The sequence below is a fragment of the Nomia melanderi genome, chromosome 3 (assembly GCF_051020985.1).
Source record: "Nomia melanderi isolate GNS246 chromosome 3, iyNomMela1, whole genome shotgun sequence".
Classification (NCBI taxonomy): domain Eukaryota; kingdom Metazoa; phylum Arthropoda; class Insecta; order Hymenoptera; family Halictidae; genus Nomia; species Nomia melanderi.
Window position 1 is genome coordinate 7757574 of NC_135001.1, and position 26869 is coordinate 7784442.

A 26869-nucleotide genomic window follows, 5' to 3' on the forward strand; every position below is an offset into this window, starting at 1 on the left:
GTTTTATTTCATTATTGTGAGAACCTAATGAATGAATGCACATGGTACCTGCGGCGCGATATAATTACCTTTATCACGAAGAATCGTGAAATTTCCCATATACGTTGATTTTAGATAACTATAATATACGGTGAAGAAGCCGTGTTCGTTGATTCGTTAGCATATGGTAAGCTTATCTTTCTATATGTATAATTTTTCATACCCTTGTTAATATATTCCGAACCCAAAATAATAGTCAAAATTTCAGACAAAGAAAGAAAGTAATATTAATTTTATATTTATCTGATAATTCGACGTTCTTTTCATTAGGTATACAGATCAATGATAGAGATCGCGAATAAAAAGTAAAATAATGAAGAGAGATAAAAGTGTTAACAAAATTCTCGCCTTTTTAAAATAATGAAAAATATGATTTTTAGAAAGACTTCATTTAAAATAAATCAGTTATTAACAATTCTTATGAATAAAATGTCTTCTAATAGGCAATGTTTAAGGTTTTCCTTATAGTTTGAAAAATATGTTTAAATTAAAATTTACTTCTATTATTATTATTATAATTACAATACATCGTAATAAGAATTAAATTTATTTATGTTGATCGAAATTTTAATTGATAGTTCCATGTAATTTTAATAGTATATACGATCTTCTGAAAGCATTGTTCCAATAATTCTGAAAGACAAATCTATTATAACTACGATAACAAATTGTTAAATAATGCTCTATAATTTATTTCTTATTTTATCCGTACAATGATTATCGTAGTTCAACGACTTATGTATATATTAATTTTTTTATAGCAGAACTTTTGATAGGCAGTGTATATCTATCCTGTACACTCAGATTGCAGTTTTGCTTTATACAATATGTAGGAAGTAGAGATATAAAAACACGTAATGAAAACAATTTCATTAGAAGTAATAGTATATACAATAATTACAATGTACTTTGAGTAAAGTGACTTAATGATTCTATTAAATAGATTTTCTAGAAATAGTACATCAGTGTTCGAAGGACCTGAAAGTTGTAGATGTCTTGCTGTCTTGATTTTTTGTGTTACTGAAGTCAGTAGAATGAAAAGGCAACTGTCATTACGATAGCGAGAAAAACCTGCAATATACAATGATTGTGTGAAACACTGAAATACTTTGCTTTCGTCGAATTGTAAGGAAATGTAAAAAAGGATATTTAAAATGTCTAAAATCAAATTAACGTTTTACGAAGCTAATTGTATTTAAAGGTATAAAAAATGAAAATACTATTAACGGATTAAATAAGGAGGAAAATAAAAATGTAGCATGTACAAGCTTGTATAAAGCAACATTTTTTTACAAATGTCCACTGAAATGTATTGTGACAGTCAATTTAAAATAATATTAACATTTTGCCTTAACCAATCGCACTTACAATTTAAGAATTAGTTTATGAAGATATACACATACATGTATAATTAGAATAAGAAAAATTTAACAGCTTTACATTAGATGCATGTAAAAAATGTTTATATAACGATATACGTGATTGTATTTCTCGATTCATTTTGTAACAGAAATATCATTACTAAATTCATATCAAATACTGTAAAACTGTAATAGTAAATTGCAGTCTTTTATATTAATTGTAAGAGGGCAGTCTTCATGTGGTATAAACGAATACTGTAAGAACGAACTTGTTTCATCAAGCTCTTCCCATTTTAGCACGATAATATTCTTTTATATTATTATAACATTACGTTCCACAGCATAAAAATCATTCATTCCCCTTTTATTTGTAAAAATATGAAAAATTATATTTTCTTTTTCAGATGCCTAGATCTTTGTTTAAGTAGTCGTATAGATTTGTAGACTAGAACTTACAAGCAAACAATGATAATTTTACTTCTAATCCTTTTTAGATATCCTAGAAGTAAAGTTAAATCATATATACTTTGTGCGTGTTAAAGCGCTTCCTCCTTTCGTTGGATCCATCATACGATCCCAGTTGGTGTGGCCAACGACGAATCCTACAGCACGCATTTTCTCCTGTTCTTTCCGTTCTTCTAAGTCTGCCCATCTTACCTGTAACATTTTCAAGTTAATACGTTAACAGATATTTAATATATTATTCGAAACTTAAAAATTTACTTACGCGTTTTTTACCAGAAGTATCCTCCATATTATAGTAATCAGGAACCTGAAGAAAGTCTTTCATTGTTTGAACTTTTCCTTCATTCTTTTTCTTCGCGAGACCATCTAAACGATCTGCATTACATATGTATATAATTATTATACAACAAAATACTTCCGTCAAAAAAGTGTTCAAACGCTATACAATATGTGATAGCTTACCTAATTTATCTTCCGCTTCCATGCGTTCCCACTTGCTTACTCCCTGAAAATGATAATTGTAACAATTAGCAACAATTCGTCTAAACATGCGCGTTAAATATGGAGAAAAACTCACAACACCATCTTGAACATCCTCTTGACTATCTTGACTATCCTCGTTTTGTTGTGATACTTTTTCTTGTGTTTCTTCACTATCTTCCATATGAACCTAGGAGAAGAAGGTATAAAGTGAAGTTCTTTTATGATTATTACTATCTAGATCAAACATTACTTTGTACACTTACCTCTTCAATTGCTTGTTCTTGCAACATTGAATTAACATCTAGTTTTTGATGGTAACTTGGCGTTGGTTCAAAATAGTCTATAATCCTGTTTATTTCGTCTTCCGTGCGATTATGAATGTTCCTTTTTAAACAGATTTGTAAGTCCATTTCCATTTCGCATACATACACCTAGAAACGAATACATATGAAACACCAATCTTTAAAGGCGACCTACTTCTATTGTAATGGAACTTACTTTGAAACCTTTAGTTTTAGCAAAGCTCCACATTTCTTCGTAGTCAGAGATTTTTTCGTTAATACAGTCAAGTATTATAAAGTTAAAGAAACCGTCGGTAATATTTTTCTTAAATGCCTTTACCAACGATATCACATAACTTTGCTCCATTGCTTCTTCATATTCATAGACCATTTCCTATAGCATTCATCAAAGTATAAATAAAGTGTTTATATTCAATCAAATGAAATTGATTTCAACAAGAAACTGTACCTTGACGATCACTTTCTTGCCATTATCATCGGTAGATTCTATTTCTTTCTCAACTAAGAAGTAGTCATCTAGGCTTAAAATCCTTGGTGCAGAGCCTCCTTGTTCTACTTCTTTGTCCTACAAAAATAGAGATAATGAATTCCTGACGCGAATACGATGGACATAAAAATAAATGTTATTGCACATATTTATAATACGAATTTACCTTAATCAGTTTCGCAACAAACGATTTCCCACTGCCTGGAGGACCCCTTAAGATAATGGCCATTTTTGGTGGTCTATTCTGGCGACCAGGAGTACACAGTAAGTCATCCACCATTGTGCAGTTTGGCGTTTTCGCCAACTCCAAAGTCTTTGGTGCAGGTTCCACCACATTGTGTTGGGCATCTGTAACACTGCAACGCATAATTTGAATTTACCAAAAGATCTTAACGATCCACTTATTAATTGTAAATATATCATTCAACAAAATATAATAGATTTCTCATACAACATAAAATAAACAAAATCAGCAATGAAATGTAAATGATCATGAGTATGTAATAATTTATATATTTAATGTACTTCTGAAATTGATAATATACCTTCTAGTTTGGACATAAATAAAAACTTTGCACAAGGTATTAAGACGTTGAACGCATTTAAACCATTGCAGAGGAAATGAAAATGCTTTTTTGAAGCAATTGTTGGTGGTAGCAATAATGGTATGAAACGCCTGAAGATGGTGTTTTTCCACGTTACCTACGCTTAAATAAAGAAAGCTTAAACTACAAGAAATATATTTGCACATAATACAAATATATATAAAAATGAAACATGTTTGTATTATGTCGCTACACATTTCGTGTGTTTAAGTTCGAGCTTCCGAATGATCTAAGGATGACAAAAATGTCATTAATTTGTAAAAATACAGAATCATTAAAGTATATACATATGAAAATAACAAATCCTTAGAGTGTTCTAACTAATTAGTATAATTGCATCGACTATGCAATCGTACATGTAAACATGTAAATTCAGTACGTAACGAAAACCAGTGGTCTTCAAAAATATTTATTATGTGTCAACACTGACACTACAGAGGCAAGCACAATGCGCTTGTGTATTTTAGCAGACTGAAGACAGAGCATGAGTTTGCATAAACAAGTCTTCATACTTTATGCAAAATGCAATGTTTGTCTTAAATAATCTATAAATGGATACCAATGTCGTAACTCGAACCCGCGTAAAAACACAAAAGTTGTAAAAGCATTTATTTTACAATGTTTCAAAAGGACTAAACCATTTAAGGCGCAGTTTAATAATTGGTGCCACATACCTGGTATCTGGTGGCTTTGTCTCAACGATGTTCTTGTTCGAGTTCTCCTGCCAGTTTATATTCCCTTTCGATCTAAAGAAAGTTATATATATATTTTCAAACGAATTTTCTTTTACATATTCACATAACTCGTTATTATTTATGTACAATATGTTCATACATAAGTGATAAAATTCACTGGTACTATACCTGTCCTCGTCTTTGTTTTCTTTATTTGTTTCCTTTTGGCTCGATTCATTTCTTTCCCGTGTTCTTTCTACATTTCAGAAAAAGCAATAGTCAACGTAAATACGGATACTTATGTTCTCATAAGTCTGATTAAATTTGAGTAATTTTTGTTCAGAATAAATCACTACAGGAATACCATAATACTCAAATTAGGAAATCTCAAACTACAAATTACCTTTATTAGCTTTTTTATCGTATCGATTATCCTGATCTTTGTTAGATACATGATCAAATGTTCTATCATCTCTATCTTTTGCCTTGTAGTCTTCTTTTTCCCTATGCTCTCTTTCAGATTTTTTATCTTCCATATACTCTTCGCTGTTTCTTCTGTGACCATAATCTCCTGATCTTCTATTATCCGGTTTAACCGAATAATGCTCGTATCTTCTTATTTTCTCTGTATATTCTTTCAAGTTCTGTTCACTCTCTTCCCAATTTCTAAAATCTTTTTTCGGGTGTACTTCACGCTCTGGTACCAGTGGTTTCAAGTTACCGTGTCCATAATCGAAGCACTGTACAGGAGTTAAGTGATCCTGAATCGATGAACGAGAAGTGTGAGCATAATCAATTACTTTAGCAGGTATATGTTCAATGAATTTTTTATCAGTAGCAGCCCCACCATGATTATAATTAAATTGTTTCTCTATACAAAATTCTTTAACAGGTGTACATCTAACCTGAGATTGTCGACTATCCATCGACCGTTTTGCATACATACTAGGACTATTGAACTTTGAGTATTCAGAGCTCGAAGACGTCTCCCCAATTGTTAATTCGCTCATAGTCTTGTCTGTCCTCATCTCTGGTATATTACATTTGATTGCATCTAAAGGAGATCTTCTTTCTAGATTATTTATTACGCACTGATTAAATGGTTCATTTTGACTAAGCACAGCTTTCTCGTTATAGTCAAACTCTTGTCCAGATCTCTGGTCGACATCACTTAAACTATTTTTAGGATATGATTGCTTCCACCCTGTACTTTGCGTATCATTAGTATGAAACTTCCCCTGTTGGGCGGTTTGTTCCATCTGTATTTGATCCTTACATTCAAACAATCCTCCATTACCACTGACTTCTGAGTTTTCCCTACTCTTGAGACCCATATTATTAATTCCTTTGACATCAAACTGTCTGTCTCGAGTAGTGAACAAATCATTTGAACCATCTGTTGGACCTTGCGATGGAAAAAACGTGTCGTTTCCACTTTGTGGTACGAAAGTTCCATCGGCAGGAGTGTCAAATGGTTTCTCATTGAATCGATTGGGAAACGGTCCTTCGGTTGTACCTTTTAAACCACTCGGACTTCGCTGGTACGGACCCTCGTTGCGACGTGAACCAAATAACGTATCGCTTGGACCTGAGAATTTAAATTGCCCATCATTCGGTCCTCTAGGAGTGAACTGCATATTGTTAAGACTCCGATTATCAAAAGACACATCATTTGGTCTGCTAGGACCAAACTGTCTATTAGACCCTTGAGGTCCAAACTGTCCGTCATTAGGTCCTCTGAGACTAAACTGACCTTCATTAGGTCTTCTTTGTCCAAATTGTCCTTCGTATCTGGGACCAAACTGTCCAATATTAGAACCTCTGGGTCCAAACTGTCCGCTATTGGAGCCTCTTGGCCCAAATGGTCCATCACCAGGACCTCTTGGTCCGAATGGTCCATCATTGGGGCCTCTTGGTCCAAACGGCCCGTCATTAGGGCCTCTTGGTCCAAATGATCCATCATTGGGACCTCTTGGTCCAAATGGTCCATCGTTGGGACCTCTCGGTCCAAACGGCCCGTCATTGGGGCCTCTTGGTCCAAACGGTCCATCACCAGGACCTCTTGGTCCAAATGGTCCATCGTTGAGACCTCTTGGACCGAACTGACCATCATTTGGTCCTCTTGGACGGAACTGTGCGTCACTAAGTCCCCTTGAAGTAAATTGTCCATCGTTAGGACCTCGTGGATCGAACTGTCCAATATTAGGTCCTCGTGGACCGAATTGTCCATCAGTAGGACCTCGCGGTCCTAATGAATATGAATTCGGACCAACAGGATTGAACGGCATTGGACCTCTGGGCTCAAACATAGGGAATCTATTGTCACCAGGAGCTCTAGGTCCAAAGAAAGGTGTATTTGGTCTAAACTGCATTCCTCTTGGACCAAATGCAGGATCAAAATTGTCTCTAGAGGTAGAACATTCTGGATTGTTTAAGAAAGGCTGCGAGGAAGACTCCTTTATATCATGTACCTCATCTGTCCTCCGTAGAGGATCGGTACTTTCAATAGTGTCTGTCGTAAGGGGTCCTAAATTCGGAAATTCTGGGGGAGGTTCCATATTTAAGTCTTCGGGTTTTGGATCATTTTCTCCCATGAAGGGCAATACTTCAGATTTTTTGGTTGCACTATTATCATCGTTGGATAAGTCTTGATTAGGTTCTACCGTTTCAGTTGTCACATTCTGAGTACCTTGTTCTAAAGCAATGTAATTGGTAGATGAATTATCTCCATCCTTAAGAGTATTAGAATCTTTTTGCACATTACCTTCAGGAAACTGACCCTCGGTCCATGGTATTTTCTCCAATAATGGAATCTCAGCAGTTTGCACTGGGTAATTGTCAGGACCATTATTGTGGGCAGTATCGATATTTTGTTCAGTAGATTGAGCATTTGCCAGATCAGGTTGGTTCTCTCCACTAACAAGTTCATTATTATCTTTAATCATGCCTGGGTCAGTCACTAGACTTAAAACGTCTGGTCTTGATTCTATGCTAATGTCTTGCATTTGCTGTGGACTAGAATTAGGTCCTCTCAGTGGAACACCGTCTCTTAAGTCAAATGAACTATTGCGACCAAGACCTGCAGGACCTCGTGGTCCAAAGTCAGAATTTCCTTGAGCTTTGAAATCCATAGGCATTCTAAAGTTACCAGGACCTGGACCACGGGGACCAAAATTATTAATCCCAGAGTTTTTCACAAATGGAGACTCGCCAGTTATCTTCTTAAAACTCTCGCTCAATGAACCAACGTTACTACTTTTATCAGAGTCTAGATAACTTGGTCTGAAGACGTCCATTGCAGCTCGCCGTTTTTCCATAAGTTTCTTCAATTCTGGTGCTAATTTATCTGACGGTTCGAATTGATTATTTCTATTAAAGCCACGAGGAGCATTCGAAAAGCTATCCCGTCTATCTCCTATATCTTTTTGATCGAAACGATCCAAATTATTTCTATTGAATCTATCACCCGTTGGACTATACGGTTCATTGTTGGAGCTGAACCTATCACTTATTCCAAAACGTTCATTAGCAGGTTCAGCTCCTTGTCCACTTCTTTCAGTTGGCAGTCCAAATCTTTCATTTGCAAATCTATTATCTCCAGGTCCGGAACGATCGTTTCCTAAACTGAATCGATCATTTGGACCAAAACGATTGTTCCCTGGTCCAAAACGATCATTTCCAGGAACAAATCTTTCATTGTTGAAATTCATCTTCTGTTGGCCGAACTGATTATTTCCGTGTTCCTGAAAATTTCTATCTTCTCTTCTAAACTGATCATTTTCAGACAGTCGTTCATCATTAAATTTATAGTTCTCGTTTCGTTGACCGTATACGTCATTAGGTCGAAACTGGTTACTCTGTTTGTCAATAATACCATCTCGACTAAAGCGATCTGACAATGTGCCATCTTTCTGTCGATTAGAATCATTATTACCAAAACTATTCGAATGACTCATCGAGTCAAAGTTATTCATGGGACCAGCTTGTCCTAGACGCTCGACAGCATGATTTCCATCGGGACCATTTAAATTTGGACCGTATGGCAGAGGTCTTCCTTGTATATTTGGTGGAACTGGCGGTCGTATATTAGAGTTTTGTCTATCAGTGCCAACAAAACCAGGTGGTGGCTGAGAGAAGTTTGGAACATTAGGAAAGTTTGGTGGTGGCTGTGTAAAATTTGGTGGAGGCATCTGCGTGGGTGGTGTACCAAAAGGTGGTGGAGGCACACCGGTCATGGATTGAAAGTTGGAGAAGCCTGGTATGTTTACTCCTGTGTTATACTGCTGTGCCCATTGCTGGGAACTCCAAGGGGATGAAGTCATTGCGTTAGAAGACACCATGTTCGTAGCTGGTAATTGAGATGTTGACAACTGCGATGTTCCTTGAGGGGTGGGTGCCATGGTAGATGTTTGAACGGTGGATGTTGCAGTCTCTGTAGCTGGTGGCGGTGGCGGCGGTGGAGGTACGTTAGCATTTTGTTTCCCGGTTAAACCAAGAGTTTTTCCAATGCCTAATAAATTGTTGATCAATCCTTGATTCTCTGTACTCGACAGAATATTCATTATTTTATCATCACCAGGTAAGCTCTTATTCTTCTCGACTTCTGCTTTAACAGCGGCTTGCTTCTGTTGTTCGCGTTTTTTACGCATTTGTTCGCGTCGCTCAATAAGCTTCTCTCGCCAGGACGTCCACTTTGCTTCATATTGTTTGTATTGGGTCTATAATAGGAAATGATACCTCTTTTGGAAAAATTAGAGCTAGCACTATTTTATTCTTAGTATTTGTAATAAAGATTTTGAACTGTAATGAATAACACATAATCGTAATATATTACTTACCTTATCTGGATGATTTGCATTTTGCTCTTTCCACTTATTAAATTGCTCCTCCCACTGTTTAAACTGAGCGTCAAACGTTTTCTCAGCCTCGGTTAACTCTTCGTCTTCAACTTTTAACTTTTTAGCACTATTGGATTCACTAACGCTACTACTACCGCGTTTACCGGTTAATGTACTTTCTTTACTACTATTACTACTTTCAGGAGGCAACGGTGGCTGATTAGGGGGCAGAGGGGGATTTTGGGGGCAGTTTTGTACACTAGTTTGCACCGTGGCACTCGTATTTTGCTTAACAGGAAATAATGGAAGATTATTTTGATGCGGTGGGGGCATGCTTGTAAACTGATATGTGTTCATTGTGGTTGGGGGTAATGGTGGCTTTGCATCCTCTTTCGGAAGAGGTGGTGGAGGTTGTATAATTGGTAACTGAGACACCTGTGTAGCCAGGCTCATGTTCTGGGCAGACATGTGCTTCATAGTTTCCTGATACTGAAACAAAATTGAATTAATAAATCTACGAATCGGTATGATATAGTTTAATAGCTGATAACTTGAAAATGAAATTAATATTTATGTTCTAATACCAATAATAATTGTAATTTAATTTTTTATCAAACATGAAATACAGTTGTTCAGGAATTAGTTTTCTGTTAATTGCAAATTTATCTCATAGTATCTAATAAAATATAAATCTTCCATGTACCTTTTCTCCATACTGAGCCTGCCATTGTTGATATTGTTGTTGCCATTGCTGCCATTGAGCCCAATTTTGTTGTTGTGCTGCAGCCCATTGTTCTGCTGTATATCCACTGGGTGCCTAATAATAAAATATGATACTTTCACTGCCTATACTATCAATGACAGTATAGTTGTTTTATTCAGTAACAAAATAATTAATATTTCACATTATTAATCTTCAATTTTGTGAATTATAGATTATGAAATTTATGACAATATAATTAATCAAAACTCGGAAATATTACTAGAACAATGGAACTTAATACACAGAAATGTAAGTATGTACATTATATAGGTAGATTTCTAATAAAATACTTACCGGCTGACTATAATACTGCATGTAAGCTTGCATCATAGCCATCGGATCTGCTCCAGGCGCAGCATAACCAACTGGTGGTTGTGGCATTGGAGTGGCAACAGCACCAGCTGACAATTGCCATTGGTTCCAATTTTGCATTTTTAAACCCTCTCTCTAGCAAATCGTTTGCTAGTGCATTCCAAACTGTTTTAAGGGCCGCAGTCCGTTTGGACGCTATTTTGTATTCAAAGAAAATTGTTATACAGTTACTGCCACACATGTACATGATTAATAGTAAATATCCCTATCAGTTTATGTATTTTTGCTTTCATGGTACAGCCACCAATCATACATACGTTTTAATATAATTAACGTAAAAGTATCTGCAAGATTTATAAGTACGGAGGCCACTTTAGAAAGAAAGTTGAAACGATATACCTGAAATATTTTATACATCCGCATTATATTATCTAAGTAATAACTTCAGAAAAAATTCATCTTAAATTTATAATTATTGGTACAGAGTCAACCAATTATTATATTAGCAGAATAAAGAATACTATGTAAAAAATATTATTCTCTTATTCTATAATAGTTCATACAAAATGAAGTACATATTATTAAATAATTTATTATTAATTAACTCATTATTAAATCAGATAATGTAGGATATATTTTATATACAATTAACATAAAAATATGTTAGATTGGATCACCACTCTGAATCAGCAATTAATACTATAATATAGCAGTAAAATATTTTAAATTATAAAGTACAAGTTTTGATATAAAAGTACTTGTATATAATTATTATAAAAAGAGAATCATAAATGCAAACATCTTTCACTCATTCTCAGAAAAAGAAAAAAAGCAATGAATAATTATCCCATATTCTTGAAAAAAAGATTTAATATTGCACTAAAAATGAGTGTATACAAATCTTTTTTACAAGACTGTAAACTAAATATTCATTAAATTTTATTTCTCTCTCTCTGTTAAAAAGAAGCAAAGATTTTTCAAAATTAAAAGCAAACAAAACGTTAACAATTAAATGGATATAATGGTTGAAAATATAATTACTTCATTATCCAACAAATTAATCCAAGGCATTTTAGCAAAGTCATCTATTAGACAAATATTATGCCAAACATAATTATAATTACATTGTTCTAATAGATTGAACTATCAATTTGCTGGAAAATAAAGAACATTATTCGCATTAAAATGATTGTATGTATGCAGTTGACAAAAGCTTACACAAAAATATAATAAAATAGTATTAGCAAAAACCATTTTGAATAATATATCTGGAAATATAAAATATGTATAATTGGTATATGTGCATTATCATTAAAATGTATGACAGGAGTTATAAGGAAGTTTAACTATATAATAATAACATATACAATATAGATTTTTCATTGTATTAAAAATATATTATTTGTCGCGTATGTAACATAAAAAGTGTTTCATTAATAATAAAGTCAGTCACTTCCTTCAGAAGATATAAATTGAACTTAAATTATAATCAATCTTAATTTCCTATTGTAATTTCTAACATGTGATGAAAACGGTTTGCATCACATCTTTTTGTTCACTTTTATCGCATTACAATACAGACGTAGTGTACAGGAAAACTGCACTTTGTGTATAATTTTCTAATGTATTTGGAGGGCAGAAATTTCCACTGCATCAATGCATCAAGAATCAAATTGGGTCAAATAAAAACTCATTGATTTATTAATGCAAGAAATTCAAAGGTCGGACAAGCCAAGAATCATATGAATATCCTTTGGATGATATAAATTACTAAATGTACATGAGAACTCGATGATTGAATACAATAAAGCAATATAATCTTAAGAATATACGGTGACAAGCACTTCAACGCAATCGTCATGATTATTAGCGAGAAATAAATTGTCAATTTCGAGCAAATATAACTTTTGCTGTTAGGAGATCAACAATAAAATAAATGAAATAATGTTCTCGTTGATTTCTTATGTCAATAAAAGCGGTTTCATTATTTATTATAACATATATAATTTAAGAAGTCACGACGTCGTCAACTATTAAATGCGATCTCCCGTATCCTTCCAGAAATAAACAGGAATGAAAAATGTTACAGTAAATAGTTGGAACTTGAAAATGGTACTCACAACTGGAACTTCAGGAAGCAGCAACACTTTCGACGTAGAATTCACAAAAATCGCGGTACGTTTCACGGTAAGCACCGAAAATTGGCACGAAAACGTCGAAACTGACCGGAATGGCGGCTGATGACGGCAAACCAACTAATTCAAATTGCCAACTGCATAAAAAAAGTTTCTAGGTAATAACTAACATCAAATTTACGATTTTCAATATCATTCAAGCTTCCATATTATATATATTTTATATGAAGTTCAATATCACAATTTTGTACAATCAATTTAATGTTTAATTTTTATTCTTTAATTTTATGTTTTTGGTTTAAATGGCAACATTAGTATATATACAATTTTCATATATATTTATATATAAACCACGGGTGTTTAAATCGGTGCTTGCAGGAATTCTAGTGAGACTTCTCTCGTGAAAAGTTATCCTCTCCATACTTATTTAGACACCCTTGATCTAAGTACAATGTAATCTAGTACAGTAACTAATTATTCAATGTAAATCCTTAAAACCCACTAGTGCATTGATCCATTTTTAACAGTGTCGATATTTCAGGACGGTAAATAAAATATTACAGTGTATGGAACATCTATACCAATATTAAGTTTATGGTAGTGCTTATCGTGATTACTGTATTGTGATAGTATTTATATTTGATACGTGTTACGTTTTACATGAATTCAAATACCATAATGAAACAAATATCTATAATTGAATACATTGTTTAGTTTAATCTCAGAAAGCAACAATTTATAAAAATCTAGAGAAATGATCGATTCAATGGACAAACACTTCTTTGTTAATTTCAATAACCTAACTTAAACAGATTTGACAGGAGATCAAACAGAAGACCTATTTTTTATTCAAATTATTGAGAAGTGAAAATGAGCTCAAAAAATGAATATCGCAGGTCGATAGACGAATATAAGCCAGCTGATCCAATAAAAAGGAAGATCGGACCTTATTGGTTCTTGGCTGCTTTAAGAATTATTCTCACGTTAATTCCTCAAACGGGATATGTTCATCCTGATGAATATTTTCAGTCTATTGAAGTTGTGTCTGGTGAGTAATACAATTAATTATCAATATAAATTATTTATTATTTATAACACATTTATGAAAATATATTTTAAAATCAAGATTCAGAGTAGTTCCATTTCTAAATCTTTCAGGGGATTATTTTGATATTGATGTTCACAAACCATGGGAATTCAATTCCACATTTCCTATAAGAACTGCTTTAATACCACAAATTACTATTGGTATACCATACTCAATCTTAACAAAAGTTTCACAGTATACACTTTTCTATTTTGGTGTGTCATTAAAAACACCTTATTTTCTTGTATTACTTCCACGTTTGTTAATGTGCGGCATGTCCTTTGTATCAGACTATTGCCTATACAAAATATGCTATATGTATGGGCAAAATTACAAAATAAGACTAATCACTTATGCCAGTTCCTATATTATGCTTGTTTATGCAACTCGTACATTGTCGAATGTTGTTGAGTTGATATTAACAGCTTTATTATTGTACTATGCATCATACTGTATGGTATATTCAGAAAAGGTACAAATTTTTATTTTAGGTATATAATTAAATAAATATAATTATATATTTACCAATACATAAAAAACTCTAGGTACTCTAATTTCTAATTGATAAAGTCTATCTATTTATTGCATCTTATCAATTGGAAATTAAAACACACCTCTATGCCTTTTATGTAGTTGTAATAAGAGAAAAATAATGCAAAGGATATTTATCATTTCAGGTAGTTGTTCAAAGCGACTATCTTTCAGATAAATATGATAAAGCACAAACTGGAGTAGAAAGAGTGAAATATTACAAGCTTAAAGCTTCATTACCCCCACATTCTTTAAATCATTGCTTCAAAATTGCAACTATTACTGTAATCGGTATATTTAATAGACCAACATTTATTGCATTTGCCTTTGCCCCTATCTTCTTCTGGTTGCAAAGAGGTCTAGGTTCAAGAAGTGTAGGTTTTGTAGATTTTCACACTCGAATATTCACATTCCTGGCATGTGGAGTACCTGTCGCTGTCTTTTTTATTTTAGTTGACAGTTTTTATTTTGGTTATTTAACAATGGCAGAAATAGGTAGTCTTGATATTAGTATGAACAGCTTTGTGGTAACACCGCTTAATTTCTTGAAGTACAATGCAAATAACAAAAACCTACGAAATCACGGATTGCATCCTCATTACGTGCATTTCATAGTAAATGTACCACTTTTATTTAATGTTCTTGGAATTATCGGTCTGTTTACATTTGGAAAAATGCTACACAGGTGAATGATTTGTTACTATTATTTATACCGCATTTAATATATTTAATTGTACAATTATTAATAGGAATTAATTACTTACAGTGGCTTAAAAGCTCGTTGGTTGGAGTTACCACGTATACAAAGCGTTGTTGGTCTGATGACTGCATCTTTTATTACACCTATTTTAATGCTATCAATTTTTCCACATCAAGAACCTCGATTTATAATACCAACAGTTCTACCTCTGGTGTTTTTGTACGCGCCAAATTTAAATCAAATATCAGGAGTCGATACTGTTGCACGAATTGTTGAAAATAATGCATACAACAATAGTTCTGTACCAAAGAAAAAGTTTACTAAATTGCAAGTGTTTTGGTTCACGTGTAATATTGCATTAGCATTCTTTTATGGGTTTGCTCATCAAGGTGGCGTTCTGCCTCTAACATCTCACCTAGCTACCGAATTAAAAGCAAAACCAGAATTAACTCATATACATTTATTTACATCACATACTTACTCCTTACCAACTGCACTTTTACAATTAAGAAATACTAAGAAAACTTATTTGAGTAGTGGAAATCATAAGTATAAACTAGTTAAAGATTTTCATCTTTACGAACAGGGTTCAAAATCTATTAGTAATGTGTGTAATATTATTGCCTTAAAACTTCATGAATGTGAACAGAAATATGTTATCAAAAGGGTACCATATAGATTGTATTATGCTCTTCCTGCCACTGACATGGAAGAATTTATTTCTATTCAAAATAACACAAATCTATTTAATTACCATATTGTAAATAGATTTCATCCGCATGTTACGGTCGAGAAATTACCATTCTCATCCATTTCTAATGACATTATGCATTTAACAAATGTAAACACCGTTTCAGTGCGATTATTCATTGAAATCATGGATGACGTATTGAATGCGTTTCAACAATTTCAATTATTCTTGATACGAATAGAATATGTAATGCACGAGAAACAGAAAAGTAAACATTTTTAATTTGATTATTTATTTGTACAAAATAAAATTAATTTTCATGTATTTGCTATCAAGTTATCTCTTGGGGTTGGTACATTTGTTACAGCAACAGAATAAAGAATTAAAGAAAGAAACTAGAATATTGTGAATTTAAAAAAAATATCCTTATAAATTATAAATCGTTTGAGATCACCAAATTGGAGGTCTATAATAAATAGACGAAATAATTCTATTCTAATAGAAAGACCTAATCTATCTACAAAGATTGTTAAAAATAATTGATTATACATAATTTTGTCGGATTGAAATCATTCATAGATTTTCTAATTTTGAATCTACAATTTGATTTCTATTATAGTTATTTTCATCTTTACTATTGATTTAATCATAATTCTATATAGAAAAATAGAATACAAAGTTATTGCGACTTTCTATTTTTAGTTCGGTAAAATACGTTATTAAGAAATAGAAATCTTATGTAAATATAAAATTAAATTACAAATAATTTGATTATCTGGAAATAAAAAAGTTTATATATTTACTATTTGTTATTTACTCAAAAAGATGAGAAATATTTGTAAAATTATTCTTAAATTAACGATTTTATTAACTAATATTATTGCTGTTCTTCTTCAAAAAATTTTTGAACACAAGTTACACCAAATTTAGAACTTCTCGAGATGCTAATTTTCCCAAACATACAGTAAATAACAAATAGAGAAGCTAACAACATTTCTATTTTGTAAATCATTTACAAATGTTAAAAAATTCATATATAGTATTGGTGACCAATTCACCAACGCGTATTTGCACTTCAGTTTTCATTATATGTCCACGGCAACTCTTCATTAAATTTACTTCGATGAGCAGCGTTGCGCGCTGCAAATAATCGCTAAAAGGTAATTTAAAAATTATAGATTACGATTATTTATTAAAAAAAGTATTCTACATTTTTTCAATTCAACGGATATTGATACATGTACTCAAGTCATAACTTACTGGATTATCGATGTATGCCTCACATCTGTAACACCACACCGACAAGTCGCTAAAACTCAATGCCAATGGGTGTTTTAATTCCTCAGCATGTAAGAGACCATGTTGATTAATATTACGTGCACAATGTACGGTATAACATTGTAAACAAATCCAATTTTCAATATTGGTGTTACATTCTGCACAGGGCAAATGTACATCGATTCCTGAAGCTGGAACATCCCTGACACTATCTAGATGTGGGCACTCTCTTAAAGGTATCACTGCGAACATATCACCAGCTACCAATGCCTATTAAATTATAAAACTGTAAATGCATTTGTATTCTTTTTTAGCGGCATCTTAAACAAGAAATTATACTACTTACTTGCAAATTCTCGGATAAGTAGTCATACAAATTTCTAGCGCTACCAGTTTGAGCAACAGCTCCTTCTGTATGTTCGCCACTGCTACCTGGTTCAGAGTTATCAAAATTTTTATCAGAAATTGCTTCTTTCCCGGGTTGATTTACACATTGCCTTTTACATTCAGAAACTGAAAAATGAAAGAATCATTACTTCTTCTATAATATTCATTTCTAATTCACTGTACCTTTATCTTCACAAATATCAACAGCTGGCACTTTCATTGTTTTACTATACGTTTTCTCAGTAGTTTTCAAAATATTTTCATGAGAGGAATTCTTTATTTTAATATTCTCAACCTCGTTTTGTAATTTTAGAATTTCTTCGTCTGTCACAGAATTTTTATCAATTGAAAGTTTCAGTTCTAATTTTTCACTTTCAATTTCTTCCAGCGCTATCTTAGATTCAGATTGCTTGAAAAGCTCGTCTGCAGTTTTCATTTGTTCATTTAATTTGGTATGCTTCAATTTAGCTTTGGGTAGTATGTTTTCTTTTGGTAGAGAAACATTGAAAATTAAATTTGGCCAATACTGTTTCTGCGTTTTTAAAACGTTATTTATGGAATTAATGGCGCTAGAACATGGGATTAGACCACTTTCTAACATCGGCAAAGGGTCTCCGAGTAACGTTTTAGTACAAAGTGCCATTGCATGTGAAATTGAATTAATATTGTATCCTCCTTCGAGACTAAGAATTACACGGCCATTAGCTAATGTTGATAACCAATGTGTTAAATGACCATACATCTCTGGACTTACAAGACACCCTAGAAAAATATCAAATATTTCAATAAACCATTTAAAATGCTATAAAACATAATTTAATTGTAAAATTAGTTTATATACCTCCAAGAGGATCACCAATACAAGCATCAAAACCCGCAGAAACTAAAATCAGTTCTGGATTAAACTGATAAGCAATTGGCATTACCACTTGTTGAAACGCTGCTATATATTCAGCATCGCCCATGCCCTTCTACATATTATCGATACAAATATATACATATTAATTTTATTTTAAACTTAAAATAAATCGTCGTATAGAAATTTTCGGAAACTAACTTTATTCCATGGTACATTGACATTGAAACCTTCCCCTGCTCCAGAACCAACATTGGTATAATTAGCATTCTTAGAATTTGGGAAGAAACCTCCATTGTCATATCTATGAACAGATATATAAAGAACTCTTGAATCTTCTTCAAAAATAGACTGAGTCCCGTTACCGTGGTGTACATCCCAATCCACTATTAGCACTCTGAAAATTATAATATATAATTACTCTATGCTAAAGTATACTGAGAGCATATAGGTAAAATTATAACTACTTTGTTAAATGGTGACATTCTATGGCATATTTAGCTGCTATAGCAATATTATTGAAAATACAGAAACCACATGGCATGTCCTCCTCTGCGTGATGTCCCGGCGGTCTTATAATAGCAACACCACACTGACTTTCTCCATTTAATACACTATTCACTACTTGTAATAACGATCCAGTAGATACACGGGCACTTGTCCAAGTTTCCGAATGTAAATAGATTGAATTAAAAGACGACGCTAATTTTTTTAGTTCTTTGGCTTTTGTGTTTGCAGTGCTCTTTATTCTATCTATATAATCTTTCGAATGAGCCAATAATAATTCTTCCATCGTTGCACTTCGTCCCTTTTCAATAATTGTTGATAATATTTTAGATGAAACTTGGTGGCTAATGTGTTATTTTTAAATATATATATATATATATACATACCTGTTGTACATAGCATCGATCAAGAATATTGTATTCTTGAAACTTCTTGTAAATACTAATAATACGATTTGGCTTTTCTGGGTGGGTATCATCGCTTATATCACAATGCTTTAACATTCTTTCATCATAAACAATACATACTCTGTTTGGTGCTTTAGATAAACTAGTAACTAATAAGGCATAATTATTTTTATATAATTAGTATGTACATTGTACAATAAAGTTATAAACATAGTGGTGCTTACATTGTATAAGTGCATTTAATTTTGAATCGAGCATCTCAAGAACTTCTTTACTATGAACCGGGTAACAATTAGAAGTTTCATATATATCCGGTTTATCTTCAGTCCCTCTACAATAAAAACGTTGCATGTAAGTGAATATAAAAATAAAGTTATTATTAAGAAGCATTAAATTTCTTACTTGAATTCAACTAGAGGTAAATGCTGATTAATACTTTGTTCCTTATTACTTGTTGTATTATTAATACTGAAAGTATCTTGATATTGATAACATTTCCAATATGGTTTATGTGCATAAATTGTATTTAGTATTGAATCTCGTATACTGAAATAATAAAAAATGTGTATGAATTAATTTATTGTATAATACATATTCGTATATACATATTCATATTCTCACCTTAATGAAGGCAATTCAAGGTCTTCTAAAATGGGACATGGATCACTCAATAAAGCACGTAAAGTCAATGCTGCACTTTCAGCTAGTGACTTTAAATAATAACCACCCTATAAGGAACAATATACATTATATACAAGATATTTGAATGATGACAAGCATATTCAAAGTATTTTTTATACCTCCATTATAACAGCAACTTTTCCAGAAGCCAAACTCATTAGCGATGACACTAAATGAGCATAAAATGCAGGAGTCACCAACATCTCACCCTTAATACAATAATAACTAAATTAGGAAGTTAAATACACATAATCTATCGAGTATATATAAGTTCACAATCAAATTAAAAAGTATATAGGATTAAAAAAAGATCGTTAACCTTTTCATCTCCAAATGCTGAATCAAACCCAGCCGAAATAATGACAAAATCAGGATTAAACTAGGATAAAAAAATTCATTAATAACTTGCACTCATTTACCTCTGGACAGCCCAAGGCTGCATCGTAACCAGCTGACACTATTATGAGATCTGGTTGAAACTACAATGATTAAATTTATCTATTTTACATACATATAGCTTACAGAGAACTTTGCAGTTTAGCTAAGTGAGTCTAATACTCGTTTAATAAAGTCTGTTACAGTAAAGCACTACTTACCTCATAAGCCATTGGTAATAAAATTTGCTGGAATATGGCCAAATAATCTGCATTAGTCATACCAACTTTATTGAGCGGTACATTAAAATTGTATCCTTGGCCTAAGTCATTTCCGACAAAGTGAAAATCAGACTCTCTAAGATTCGGCCAGAATATACCATTCTCGTAACGATGAATGGAGAAGTAAATAACTCTACAAAAAGTTTATATATGTAAAAGACAATTAAACTAACAATCTGAATTACTTGTAGAAATAATTTTAAACCGTGGATCATTATAAAACATTTGTTGGGTTGCTTGGCCATGATGTACATCCCAATCAACAATTAAAATTTTACTAGCCCAATTATTACTCAAGGCTTTTTCAGCAGCAATGGCAACATTATTAAAGAAACAGTATCCGCAATATTCTGATTTCATTGCATGATGACCAGGTGGTCTAAAATAAATAATAACTGTTAATTTCTTGTTCAAATTTAAATATCAAAATTCAATTACCTAATGATAGCCATCCCATTTTGAACTTCTCCTTTGCAAATGCTTTCCACTAGATTTATCGTTGAACCTGCAGCTAACAGTGATAATTTGTAGGTGGACTAAAACAATATTATGCAATTTAATATTAAAATTAATATATTATATAAACTTATTTCACATTCTATAAATGTTTGCTTACAGGGTGTACATAAATTGCATCATATTTGGATGATAATAACTCTAAGTTATGTACATCTATACATCCATCAGTGGCCTTCAAAATATCAAGTGTTTTTTGACTATGTTTTGCGAGTATTTCATTTTCTGTAGCTTGTCTTGATGCAATGAATTGGCATCTATTTATTAAACCTAATTCTTCACATCTTTGTAAAACACTTGTCAATCTAGCAGGACATTCTGGATACTTTGGATCCCAAAGACACTTATGTTCTACCATAGATCGATCAAATACCAGACCAGTTTTCTTTCTTTTTGCATTATAAGCATCTATAGCTTTCTGATATATATCGCGTACAAAAATATTATTAAATTTCTTTCCCTGCAACATTTGTCTTTGCGCTGCCTGTTTTTTAGCTGCTATCAAAGCTTCAGATGGACGAACCTAATTAACGAATAAATAATTAACTTCATAAGTAATATAATAAACATAATCACATTGTCACTAATTATGTGCATTGGGATTTTTATTTACATTAGATGCTTTTCCAGATTTTTTGGCACCCTTTTTTGCTGACATTGTATTTGTAATATTCTTATTGTCCACTTTTTTTGAATTTTCTATAACTTTTAAGAGTTGAATTTCACTATCCGCTAACTGCTTAACAGCAGCGAATAAATTCCCACTAATCACAGAATCAGACTGTAAAAGATACACAAGTAATTATTTCTATACAAAAGATAACAAATTTTTATGAAACTTGTAACTTGAGTAAACCATTAATAAAAGAGATTGATTTCTATTCTTTATATTAATTCTGTTAAGAAGTAATGTAATTAAAAAATTAATTTTGTTTCATACTTAAACCACACAGTGTTTCGTAAAAAAATATTAAATGTTGACAAATGAGACGTGGGTGACGGTACGAGACATATCCTTGTATAGATATCAGTACCCCTTCCACACCATCACGCATTGTCACGTTTAAGCTTTGCGAAAACAAGAATTATCATATTCGAATTCTGACGAAATCAAGCGGTTGTTTAATCATTAAATTGGATTCTCACCATTTGGGATTAATGAATAACCTTGAAATTTTTTATTTCTTTCACTCCACGACAAACTACTTTTATTGGCGAATCATACTATTCTGATAACTTTAATCTTTGAAAAGCCGAACAGAGTTTTCTGTACATTAGAATTTTGTTTTCATTAAGAAAACACAATTGTCTCGATGGTATTATTCATCTTACATTTAAAATTTTGCTCTCAATCCATTTCAACAAAAAAAACTGACAGCAGCCGTAACCGCAAACTGCAGTTAAAATCACAGTAATGCCATCCCACCGTCAGAAATAGAATCACAATTTCTACTACAATAAGGTTATTAGGTATTTGTGATGAACAAAAAGCTATCCGGTACATGTAATGTTTTGAGTTCCAGAAAATACGTGTCTTTCAATAATAATTAATATCTCGTTTTATTGAAATAATTGAAACGAGATATTATTACATGAAAATTTCGAAACACTATCTTATCTCTATCAAAATGTTATTTTTGTTTTTTTATTTTTTACTCACGCAAATATTTGAAACAGTGCTTCAGCCAACAATTATTAAAGTGAATAGAAATAAAGTAGCTTTTAATTCAGTTTTATAACTGATTAATCATGAAAAATTCGACGAAAAGCTACTCGTTATAATAATGAAACATTGTAAAATATCTAAACTTTTCAGAATGAATGTTGTTCCTATTAATAAAATCGACTTCATGAAAAATGATGCATACATTAAGGAAGCAATTTATAAGGCATGTTAAAACATATAGGAGTGTCAATACATGGTCTCCGCTTGCAACAGCATTCAATTCCATTACCAAACATAAACATGATCCTTGGTTTTCTAAGAAAGAATCTGTAAGTTGGATTTCTTATTGATTTAAAATAAATACTAATAAAACTGAGCATTTGAGATTTCGAATTATCTTACAGGGTTTATTTGGTATACCTGAATTAAAAAGTGCACAAGGATTTAATATTTTAAAAGATCAAGCCATGTGTCAAACAAATATGCTTATAGAAGAGGCTACAAGCCCAAACAGAAAACGTAAGATGGTCGAAATTTTTGATGAAATGTCTAATGTACTCTGCAAAGTCGCAGACTTAGCTGAATTTATTAGACTCGCACATCCAGATACAGAATTTATTATGGCTGCAGAAGATGCTTGTATATTTATCAGTGGTATAGTAGAGAAGTAAATATTGCTGTAAAATAAAAAGATTTAGATTCAACTTTACAGAAACTTGGAAACTTTTTTCCAATGATATCATTCATTGGAAGATAATATAAATGTTTAAACATTCCATCAGGTTAAATACTCATCGCGACCTATATAATGCGTTAAAACAAGTTTCACATAATGGAGACATTCTAGCAACTTCTGATGTGGATAATCATGTAGCTAAATTATTCCTCTTTGATTTTGAACAAAGTGGTATACATTTGCCTGAAGCAGAAAGACAAACAGTTGTAAAATTAAATGATTATATATTACAAGTATGTAATCGATTTTCATATATACCAGTACTTAAAACATGATATTCTCAATCAGTATTTACTTTAAATCGTATTTAAATAGTATTTAAATTTTTAAACAGCAATATATATACAATTAAGTATATTACATTTTTTGACATATAGGTAGGTCAAAAATTCATGGCAGGCATTGGCAATTCACGACCAGTATCTACTAGTATTCTTCCGGATGATCTAAAGAAACAGTAAGTAATACAATTGAACGCTGAAACTAATACTGTTTTTGTAGTTTATATTTTCTCATTAACACTAAAACTACCAGATGGGTCAAATTGACCCAGTACAGTATTTTTATTTTACAAATATTTAAATTATGAAGACATTTTAGCAAAAGATTTTAAATTAAATCTGTGGATTTGTATGGATACAAGACTAGGAGATCCTTTGAATCTCAAGAAACCTATTGTTCTAATTGTTATAAAAAATTGGAAATCACTGTAATTGCTCAGTAGTTTTAGTGTTAAGAAATTTTACAAGGTACAAGATTTGGAAAGCATCAAACTCTATTAAATACATTTCACAGTTTTATAGTACTGGGTAATAAAGTGATAACACCTGGACTTCATGTAGATTCCCCTAATAGTGTGGTTAGAGAAGCTGCATATCGTATATTTTTGTATCCAGATAAAGAACAAGAATATCTTTTACAAGAACTTTTAAACTCTAGACACGAGCTGGCTAGATTATGTGGATTTTCATCGTATGCTCACAGGTAGATCTGAAACACAAATTAATAAATTATATTAAGTAAACAATGAATATTTACCACTTATATCTGTTTCTACTTGTATAATAAATGTTTAGAGCTGTAAAGGGAAGCACAGTAGAAACACCAGAAGTGATATTTGATTTTCTTAATATTCTGAATGATAATCTGAAGCTCAAAGCGGTACAAGATTTCCAAGAGATGCAACAAATGAAAGATGCAGAGACCAACATGACAGAGGTTCGCAAGTTTAATTAAATATTACTTATTAATTAAAATTTTGTTTAATTACTTCTCCGAGTTTGCATACTTTTTGTTCAGAAAGTAATGCAATGGGACACTGCATACTTCTTAGCACAAGCGAAAAGAACTTGGTTAAATATGTCAAATGCTGAATTTATTCCATACTTTTCACTTGGTGCCTGCATGGATGGAATAAACACTTTGACTCAAGCATTATATGGTATTCGATTAGAATCCACAGAAATTTTGTCGGGTGAAGTTTGGGCGGATAATATACAAAAACTTGCTGTAATAGATGAAAACAACTCAGTGTTGGGTTACATATATTGCGATTTCTTTGAACGCAAAGGTAAACCTAATCAAGATTGCCATTTTACTATTAGGGGAGGAAAACAATTATCTGATGGAACTTATCAAGTATGAGATTTTCTTAATATAAACGAATAATTTTAGAAGATTGAATTTTATATGCGTATATTTTTTTAGAATCCTATAGCTGTATTAATGCTATCATTACCAGCACCTGGATGGGGCTTCCCATGTTTATTAAGTCCTGTTTCTGTAGAGAATTTATTTCACGAAATGGGCCATGCCTTACACTCTATGTTAGGTAGAACAAAATATCAACATGTAGCTGGAACCAGATGCAGTACCGATTTTGCAGAGGTTCCAAGTATATTAATGGAGTATTTTGCAAGTGATCCAAGAGTAAGTTATCGTTATAACAATGATAATGAAATTGTATTTTCTATAATTTCTTAATAACTAAATGTGGGTTTAGGTGGTTTGTACATTTGCACGACACTTTCAAACCGGAGAACAAATACCGGCTAATTTGGTAGAAAAGTTACATGCCTCCAGAAACATATTCTGTGCTTCTGAATTACAAAATCAAGTATGTTATAGTATGTTAGATCAAGTTTATCATAGTGGAAAATTGGAAAAATCAACTACTACCATTTTAAAAGAAATACAAGGAAAATACTTTGGGCTTCCCTATGTTGAAAATACAGTATGTATTTTATTCGATATTTAAATGATATGAAGATTCGTATTATCTATATTATAAAATTATTATAGGCATGGCATTTAAGATTTTCTCATCTAGTTGGATATGGTGCAAAATATTATGCTTATTTAATTTCTCGAGCAATCGCCTGGTGGATATGGCAAACTTATTTTCAAGCAGATCCTTTTAATCGTACAGCAGGCGATCGATATCGAAATGAATGCTTAGCACATGGAGGTGGTAAACCCTCTTCCAAATTAGTATCAGATTTTTTAAATAAGGAAGCAAGCGCTAGCAATTTTGCAAAATCTTTACTTAATGAAATCGATATAAAAACTGAACAAGTACGGAAAGTGAGAAGATGAAGTAAATTAGTAAAATGTAATATCCGAAACAAATCATTTTTATAAAAATATAGCGGATGAAAAGGTTTGATGAAAATAAATTTATAAAGAAAATAGTAAAAGTATTTAAATAATATTAATTTATGTGTTGTAAACAAAAATTTGAAATTTTTCTTATATTTTATTACAAGTACGGAAACCTTACCCTATTTACAATCTTGATAAATCTATGAATGATTACACAAAAATAAGCCTTTGAGTGTAATACAGACAAAACGCAGTATAAGGTAATTTATGAGAAGATAATAGCTGCATAGATCTAGTTTCATTTTTTGATGTGATTATAAAAATGAAATTAAATATTAAAATATAACGTAACAATATTACTATTTTATTTTATTTTATTTTATTTATAATATTTACTGATCACATTAAAATAGCTTTCTGCATGAAGTTACCATGTACTGCGTTTAAGATGCTTTTGATTTCTATTAAAACTCTCCGAGAGGACATCCATTAAAATTGTCTAATGGTTCATCAACAACATTCTTGTTTTTATACAAAATTTCATTAATGTGCTATTATAATTATTCTGACGTAAAACGGCTGAACAAACCAGTGGATGATCCATTTCTAAATTGTATCAATACCATTAAAATAGTACATGTACAGTATGCAGTTGTTTGTTTATGTTTTTTTTTTAAGTTATCATTTCTTTAAATATTTGATGATATATAACTAGATGTCATGTATTCACAAAAAAGAAGCACTGGACATCTTTTTACAGCAATCTCTTGTTTCAGTTTTCAGATTACACTAAAAATTATTACAAGAAGTTGTATATAATTCTGACAATTTAAAATTTATTTTATTTCCAGTATTGTACGATAATCTTTGAAGAATACAATTTTACACAGCATTGTTATAAAGTATGAATTTCTTCGAAAATTGTTTGTAAAGAACCTTGTAATACAGAGTCATTTTATAATGTTTATAAATGCTAATTATTTAAGATTATAACTATACCGACAAAGAAAACTTGTCACTTCAGTTGTAATTATATGTATTTACTTAGTCACTGTAAGATTAAAATATAAACTTCTTAAATTTATTTCAAAATCCGAAATAGATG

The 26869-nt window shown here is 31.8% G+C and overlaps 3 protein-coding genes across 17 annotated transcripts; 1 reads left to right on the forward strand and 2 right to left on the reverse strand.

The window, feature by feature from the left end:
* Positions 1–128: 128 nt before the first annotated feature.
* LOC116430258 (uncharacterized) lies at positions 129–12595 on the reverse strand. 3 transcript variants are annotated; one of them, XR_012998154.1, is made up of 16 exons: positions 12450–12595; positions 10312–10524; positions 9958–10071; positions 9255–9743; positions 4820–9134; positions 4606–4672; positions 4417–4488; positions 3304–3493; positions 3099–3215; positions 2847–3023; positions 2612–2779; positions 2443–2535; positions 2328–2370; positions 2128–2240; positions 1857–2057; positions 129–1110 (listed from the first exon to the last, which is right to left on the reverse strand). XR_012998154.1 is itself a non-coding variant. In XM_031984164.2 (16 exons), exons 2-16 carry the CDS (start codon positions 10447–10449, stop codon positions 1092–1094), a joined length of 6246 nt encoding a protein of 2081 aa, XP_031840024.2. In that variant the 5' UTR covers positions 10450–10524; positions 12450–12595; the 3' UTR covers positions 129–1091. The 3 variants fall into 3 exon arrangements, 2 of the variants coding, with proteins under 2 accessions (XP_031840024.2, XP_076221634.1); XM_031984164.2 differs by having other exon boundaries at positions 1927–2057; XM_076365519.1 differs by lacking the exons at positions 9958–10071; positions 10312–10524; positions 12450–12595 and having other exon boundaries at positions 1927–2057; positions 4820–9155; positions 9255–9378.
* Positions 12596–12861: 266 nt separating this feature from the next.
* LOC116429862 (mitochondrial intermediate peptidase) lies at positions 12862–26411 on the forward strand. 13 transcript variants are annotated; one of them, XM_031983314.2, is made up of 11 exons: positions 13364–13512; positions 22578–22756; positions 22832–23094; positions 23210–23396; positions 23541–23620; positions 23959–24147; positions 24240–24381; positions 24463–24801; positions 24871–25092; positions 25166–25396; positions 25465–26411. In XM_031983314.2, the coding sequence occupies exons 2-11, from the start codon at positions 22619–22621 to the stop codon at positions 25756–25758; spliced, it is 2085 nt and encodes a 694-aa protein (XP_031839174.1). In that variant the 5' UTR covers positions 13364–13512; positions 22578–22618; the 3' UTR covers positions 25759–26411. The 13 variants fall into 13 exon arrangements, with proteins under 13 accessions (XP_031839240.1, XP_031839174.1, XP_031839212.1 ...); XM_031983352.2 differs by lacking the exon at positions 13364–13512 and adding an exon at positions 18575–18669; XM_031983370.2 differs by lacking the exon at positions 13364–13512 and adding an exon at positions 18732–18968.
* Positions 16477–22058, reverse strand: HDAC6 (histone deacetylase 6). Its single transcript, XM_031983215.2, has 19 exons — positions 21908–22058; positions 21375–21542; positions 20862–21284; positions 20684–20781; positions 20451–20624; positions 20186–20378; positions 20009–20068; positions 19709–19798; positions 19530–19636; positions 19311–19454; positions 19133–19239; positions 18888–19057; positions 18462–18802; positions 18196–18391; positions 17980–18109; positions 17322–17900; positions 17098–17264; positions 16734–17021; positions 16477–16626 (listed from the first exon to the last, which is right to left on the reverse strand). Exons 1-19 carry the CDS (start codon positions 21908–21910, stop codon positions 16549–16551), a joined length of 3516 nt encoding a protein of 1171 aa, XP_031839075.1. The 5' UTR covers positions 21911–22058; the 3' UTR covers positions 16477–16548.
* Positions 26412–26869: the final 458 nt, after the last annotated feature.

Excerpts from the sequence above, each read along its gene's own strand:
- HDAC6 (XM_031983215.2), bottom strand. Across the intron at positions 20,782-20,861 it reads ATGCAATTTATGTACACCCT|TCCACCTACAAATTATCACT; the intron begins GTAAGCAAACAT and ends ATATTGTTTTAG. Across the intron at positions 17,265-17,321 it reads TGATATTTGTGAAGATAAAG|TTTCTGAATGTAAAAGGCAA; the intron begins GTACAGTGAATT and ends TTCATTTTTCAG.
- LOC116430258 (XM_031984164.2), bottom strand. The coding sequence starts at position 10,449 with ATGCAAAATTGGAACCAATGGCAATTGTCAGCTGGTGCTGTTGCCACT. Across the intron at positions 9,744-9,957 it reads AGGCTCAGTATGGAGAAAAG|TATCAGGAAACTATGAAGCA; the intron begins GTACATGGAAGA and ends ATTTTGTTTCAG. Across the intron at positions 3,024-3,098 it reads GCAAGAAAGTGATCGTCAAG|GAAATGGTCTATGAATATGA; the intron begins GTACAGTTTCTT and ends TGAATGCTATAG.
- LOC116429862 (XM_031983314.2), top strand. The coding sequence starts at position 22,619 with ATGATGCATACATTAAGGAAGCAATTTATAAGGCATGTTAAAACATAT. Across the intron at positions 22,757-22,831 it reads GGTTTTCTAAGAAAGAATCT|GGTTTATTTGGTATACCTGA; the intron begins GTAAGTTGGATT and ends ATTATCTTACAG. Across the intron at positions 23,095-23,209 it reads ATCAGTGGTATAGTAGAGAA|GTTAAATACTCATCGCGACC; the intron begins GTAAATATTGCT and ends ACATTCCATCAG.